The 6,564-nt window shown below is 44.5% G+C and overlaps 1 protein-coding gene across 1 annotated transcript; it reads right to left on the bottom strand.

The window, feature by feature from the left end:
• LOC308318068 (uncharacterized protein) lies at positions 1 to 5,403 on the bottom strand. Its single transcript, XM_080767445.1, has 5 exons — positions 4,804 to 5,403; positions 4,355 to 4,467; positions 3,963 to 4,031; positions 3,178 to 3,324; positions 1 to 1,840 (listed from the first exon to the last, which is right to left on the bottom strand). Exons 1-5 carry the CDS (start codon positions 4,814 to 4,816, stop codon positions 1,478 to 1,480), a joined length of 705 nt encoding a protein of 234 aa, XP_080623571.1. The 5' UTR covers positions 4,817 to 5,403; the 3' UTR covers positions 1 to 1,477.
• Positions 5,404 to 6,564: the final 1,161 nt, after the last annotated feature.

The raw sequence follows: 6,564 nt of genomic DNA, 5'->3' as shown, positions 1-6,564 counted from the left end.
AGGAGAGAGACCTCATACAAGATACAGGATAAACAAGTGGTGACAGAAATGAGCTGTCAAAATTGTAACTGAAGTTGACATTTTGTCAGCTTCAGTTGGGAGCCTCAGTTGGGAGACTGATTTGAGCACGCTATCCCAATTGGATGAAACTGACAGCGGCCGGCAACCCACCCAGAGAATGTGTTTTGTATTAAATAGCTGGCGAGAACGGTTTACTAAACAAACTCGCAATGATTACCATCACAATATAGAGCTTTAACCTTTTGACAAAAAATAAAAAAACATCACTTACACTACCTTCAAATGCAAAGACAGCTTAACCCCTGCATGAAACCTATTCTGGGGCAAAAATCTGCAAACTCTCAATGTGTCACAGTCATAGAACGCATTGTGAGATTGCAAATCATCTATTTTCTGGTATTTAGTGGACCGGGGGAAAGGGCCTACTATAGACACCTGGGGAGACAACGCCGGTCAACTAAGTGTTTAGGCGGGTTTATTAAACCTACAAAGAAGCAACAGACAGACAATATTTGTATGTAAATTGCTCTAATTTGTATGTACACTGGTATGTACAAAATTATACATTCATAGTCCAAAATGTCTTATACACGTACGTACATTTACATGACATTCATTGTAAACAATGCATTTCACACGAAAGAGACAATGCCTTATGTGCAGTGGCTTGCTCAGCTTGTTAGCGCAGAAAAAAGCTTAGCTAGGCGGATTTCATGGCTTACTCTGGACAGTGTGGATATGCAAATTTAAACTGTGACGTCGACCCTGACAGAGCGCTGCTGTCGTGTCCTAAATTTGAACTACCTTTTGAACATTTAATGTAACCTGTGCATGTTCACTTCATATTAAAGCTTGGGTGACGCATTATGAGTACACAGATGCACACAGTATAATCAAAGACAAATCACTCAGTGCCACTCAGTGAAATCTCTTCCGCATTTTTCGTCGTCGTCTTCTCTCATGCATCGTCGTCAGATGGCCAGTCGGTGTCTCGTAGCCATGTGTATGTACATGCCCTCATCTCTGGTCCTCCGCCGAAAAGGCAGGCTTCTGAACGTAGTCTATATAAGAGGCAGGTGGTAATTTACATGTTCGTCAGGCTCGCCGCACTCGGCATTTAGTGCGTCACAGAAGACACCCCTAATTTTCTGCCTTTTCTTTTTTGCCAGCGCCTGGACTACATTCGCTACCACCTCTAGTAGCGACCGTAGTGGACACTTTTTCATGATTGGCTGCCTCTAAGCCAATGGGAGACTTGCCCATAAAACCCATAGTCCGAACGGCATAAAACCCATACTCTGAACGCCGCAAACGTGAAGCCGTGAGCGGATATGGCAGAGGCTGTGGCACACACACACACACACACACACACACTGATTACACTGCAGATGTTCATAAAAATAGAGATTTCTGCACCTGGCAGTTTATAACCGAGTCCTTCTTGTTTTTTTTCTTGTTACCACAGCAACAGGTGGCGTCCACAGAGCAAGAGAATCCAGGCGGAAAAAACATCCGGAAGTGTCAGGGATGATGGCGGCGGACGTGCGCCGTTGGACAGTCTCTCCGGCACGTCGTGGACGGTGTGGACCTCCCGGGTGGTGAGCAGCCTCGCTCTCGGGGCGGTGTATAGCGTCTTCTCGAAGGCGTAGGCGGCGGCGGCGGCGGGGGCCAAGCTGGGGATGGGGCACGTCGCGATGGAGGACTCGCAGCTCACGTTCAGCCATCTGGAGAGGAGCCGGGACGTCAGACGGAGCAGCTCCTCCGGGGAGGAACGGACCGGACGCAGGTCGGAGAGATCTCCGATCTCCTCCTGGAAGCTCTGTGGGGACAGGAGGAGGAGGGGGGGAGGGGGGGGGGGGCAGAGAGGTTGAGGAATGCGCTCGGTCGGTGTGTGATTCAGTGTGGTTTTCGTCGACTAAAACGAAGACGAAAAATGTTCGTCGACTACCTATTTTCACTGACAAAAACAAATGAAAACTAAGCTACGATGACTAAAACTAAGAGTAAATATACTGACAATTTCGTCGACAAATAAAAACTAGACTAAAATGTTAGGAAGGGACTAGTGGACAAGAGATCCAGTAGAAGTCATTTTACACTTACACTGAAAATAGCTGATCTACTATAGATCGGCTATTTTCAGCAAGTGTAAAAACACTCATTACGGGCATCAAGAACCACCAAAATACATTTTAGTCGACTAAATCAACTGTAGATTTATTCGACTAAAATCTTATGACATTTAGTCGACTAAAACTAGACTAACACTAAGACATTCCAGGTGACTAAAATGTGACTAAAACTAAATTAAGTTTCAGTCCAAAGACTATGACTAAACTAAAATAGAAATTTGCTGCCAAAAACAACACTGGTGTGATTGTACTCGATATTCATCCGGATGCTCCCTCCTATACTTATGCATAATTTATTATTATTTTTTTAACATAATTTCCTCTGCAAAGTCCTAGTAGTATACAAAGTAGTAGTAAGGTTGAAATTTCTCTTTTGCAACTAGAAATATATCCGGGTCTTGCAGGCTTAATAGACCACCTGTATACTACTCCTTGTTGATAGACTGTACATAAAATATATTCATTCAAATATTCAAACGGCGATAGACAGATGCACAGCAATAGACGCACTGTATATCCATCCATTCATATATTCGCCGTACATTTATAGTTATTCTATAGCTGTTCATGTGGTCATTCACTCTACATATAGGAGCGAGCAGCTCAGTATGTTATCTTTTTATTCTAATTTATCTTGCTTTTATAGTTGTCTGTTACTCTTATATATTTTTTATTGCCTCTCCCTGCGTCTCATTCTCACCGCTGTTGCTGCAGCCTGTGACACATGCATTTCCCTCTGCGGGTCAATAAAGTTTTATCTGATCTTATAAAATATTTGAGATAATCTACAAAGAGTCAAGTCACAATATTTGACACTGATCTACAGGTCAACAAAGAAGCCGTCATGATTGAATCCATACACCGATCACAACAGAAAGGATCACATGAAACAACTTGATCACATAAAGCAAATTGTGTTGCACAGTAAAACACTCAGGTCAAATTAAGCTGTGGTTGCAGTAGTTTCAATTGAGGAAACAACGGGTTAAACTGTCACCTGAAGGTCTTTCTTTTAAAGACATACCTCTGTGTGAACGTTTCTTTGTACGATTTTATCCAGTGACTGTTTGATGTCGAGGATGAAGGAGTGGTTCAGATGCTCGTCCCAGAGGTTTCTCAGGAGCGTCTGCCAAGAATAGGACAGGATAACCGCAGCTGGGAACACGCAGCACTGCAGAAGACACAAGAGCACCAAACTAAGACACACTCGCAAACACAATTTAGACTCGCCCATTGTTTTCTGCACTTAATATTGTCCATTTCGACCCTTGCCTTGCACATAGAAACAGCATGTCTATGCGTAACTTGTTTTCCTGTGTGAAATCGTGTTATATTTATTTCTTTTACCCCGGAGAAAACAAACGGTGCTAAAGTGGACATTGGCGTGAGAACGACAGGAAGAGAACGATTCCCATAAGTCGACGGCGTGGATCCCATTTAGCGAGAGATAACATATACTTTCCCTATATGAGGTCAAGGAAAAGAACATACGTTACATTAAGTGTTGTGTTCACATTCATCTCTGGCATCGGCTAATGTTCCAGTAATATTTGCAGCAATTAACTATTGTGATATGCCCCGACATTCCTCAAGATAAGTGTGACACATGCACGCATTCACGCACGCATGCACACTCGCACCACACCCGGTCCCACACACACTCACACACACACACACACACACACACACACACACACACACACACACACACACACACACACACACACACACACACAAAGGCACAAGCATGACATTTCACATGTATTTACTGCTTAACAGCAGCTGACATGCAATTAATTATAAACTTACCCGGTCAGCACACAGCATGCTGTCCTTGTAGTGGTGGTCAACATGGTAATCTTTAGGAAACACTGTCCGCTAGACGGGGAAACGGATAACAGAAGAATCAGGTAAAATGTTCACACTGTGAGCACGACAAGTGGAAAAACATGCACATTTTTGGTAAACTATAGGAAGTAGGAAGGAAGCAATCAAACCACAGAGTTCAGCCAAAATGTGTCTTAACTCCAACCCTATAGCCCAGCATGACCTTCTGCTATTAGGCTAGGGGGAGTGGTCATTAGCAGCATGTATCACACGTATTCAGATAACAAATTACAATGATACAATAAGATAACAAAGATGGCAGATAACAGAGCTGGCCTGCTTGTTCATTAAATGATAAAACACACTTTACTTACAAATCCATTTAGGTTGGAGTCGATGGTTGACTTCATGCTTTCGAAACTCTCCCGGTCGGGGTCCCAATCACAGACCCCACATTGGACTGTCGAGAGTGATAGTAACAATAAAACTGTGTGATGGAGAAAGAGAGAGAGAGAGAGAGATGGGGAGAGAGAGAGTTTCAGATAGGGTAAATGGAAACTTTCTGTGGTTTGCAACATGGTAAACGCACACAAAGTACTCCCTGCTTCATCTACTGTATGTATATATATTTTTAAATTACAATACACATTTGTTGGAATTACTAATGGAGTTAAAATTGCAAATAAAATGGGCATATATATATATATATATATATGAAAACATAGTTAATGCAACTTTCATTATTAATATTTTTCCATACATCTGCAGAACAAAAAAATTGCAAACCCTGCTGTGAACATGCACAACGTGAATCATTTCTCACCTGGCAGTAACATCCTTTTATCTGAATAAGAAGGGACAGTTGTCCATGTCTCTTGTCGCGTGTCGCCGCTTTGCAGAAAGCTTCTTTGCGGTGTCAGTCTGGTTTCCCCTCTCCTCCTCCTCAGTGGTGGTGAGGTCTTTGACACAAAGATCGTTGCTGCTGCGTGCGTCTCTTCTCTCTGCTGCTCCTCTCAGTCGTCCCCCAGCACTGTTGTTGACATGTCTTTATCTACAGTCCTCCTTTTGTTCCTTTGAAACTTCCCAAGTCTTTATCTTCTTATTGCTCCTCCAGACTTTGGATTTACCCAACTCAAGCTTGACAGACAGACTCTCCCAGTACCAATTCCTTTTCTATCTCATTTCCCCCCCCTCCACCCCCTTTATCTGTGTCCCTGTTTTCTTTCCCCCTGTTGACCCAGTATTTTTCAGACCGGCCTAATTCGAGTCACTCCTCTCCGTCTCGCTCTATAGACAAGTTGTTAATGGATAGAGCGAGAGACAGACACACACACACACACACAGACCTCCTCTTCTCTCTTTCTCTCTCCCTCTTTCTTCCCCTCTAGGCAGCCCGGAGAGAGTGTGAGTGTGGCGTGCTCACTCAGAGACAGAGGCTGGTCGAATAAAGTGAAAGTGCTTGCTTGCTCGCTTGTCTAGCCCCTTAAGTGTGGGCCCCTCCCACCGCCACACGTTTTACCTCACCATTGACTGTCTCTAGCCCCCTCCCCCCTGCTCTCTTTCCTTTATACCCCCCTAACCCCCCCCACCCCCAACCTAGGGCTTAGTCATATATTTGGAGCGTATGTTTTTCATTTGCTCTCCCCCCCCCCCCCACCGGCCTCCGGACTCTTCTCAACACCCCCACACCGTCCCACACCACTGCGACACGAGGGTCTCCATTCTCAATGTGTTTCCTTTTCCCCCTCCTCCTCCAGTGCCCGTGAGTAAATTACCCATCCTGTTTAGTCATTCCATGACAAGAGAAACGGGTCTTTTAAATGGGACAGACGGACGGACGGACACGGGACAAGGATTGTAACTTACAGTAACAGCCACAGTTAATAAATCTTAATCTTGAGCGAGTGAGAGAGAGAGAGAGAGAGAGAGAGAGAGAGAGAGGAGTCAACATGTTCAAATGGAGCTCCAGTTGCGGGTGTGATGTTAGAGTCATGTGCTGATGACATAGTTATAATTCACAGACAACACGACTTGGTGCGCAGCCGTGGCCCATGCACTCCCCTCCTCCTCCTCCTCCTCCTCCTGCCCCGTCTTGTTCCCCGGGCTCCGGGCCCGGGCCTGCCCGTCTGTCTGTCTGGTTATTTATATAGCCCTTTTGAAACTGCCCCATTGTGTTGTGCTGACGCGCAGCTGTACTTCAGGGAGATACAACAAGTTCATCAACAGAAGGGAAGGTCGAAAGGTGTTTCCCCCTACTGTATGTCAATCTTAAATACATTTTAGAGTATATCCTTCTTTTAGTGGTGGACGCTTGCCAAGACAAGCAGTGCAGTGGTTTTCCAGAGGGGTAAGTCCCTATAGCGAAGACAAACTAGAACACACAGCATTCTGCCGCTCCCCGAGGTATCATCAAAACCGAAAGTTCTCTATATCCGAAAAGCGAAAGTCCACTATGTCCCTTAAGAAAGTCTGCTGCATGCAGTTGCTTATTAACCCAAGCCAAGACAGTTTTAAGTAAATGTGCAACTGATTACTGGCACTGGAATACATTCTTCTTGTTCTCTTGTTTGTATTACAGAGGCTT

Source organism: Protomyctophum bolini (assembly GCF_963924005.1).
Source record: "Protomyctophum bolini genome assembly, chromosome: 7".
Lineage (NCBI taxonomy): Eukaryota > Metazoa > Chordata > Actinopteri > Myctophiformes > Myctophidae > Protomyctophum > Protomyctophum bolini.
This window is presented reverse-complemented; position numbering and strand designations above follow the sequence as displayed.

Excerpts from the sequence above, each read along its gene's own strand:
- LOC308318068 (XM_080767445.1), bottom strand. Across the intron at positions 4,032-4,354 it reads ACTCCAACCTAAATGGATTT|CGGACAGTGTTTCCTAAAGA; the intron begins GTAAGTAAAGTG and ends TTCCCCGTCTAG. Across the intron at positions 1,841-3,177 it reads AAAGAAACGTTCACACAGAG|AGCTTCCAGGAGGAGATCGG; the intron begins GTATGTCTTTAA and ends CTGTCCCCACAG.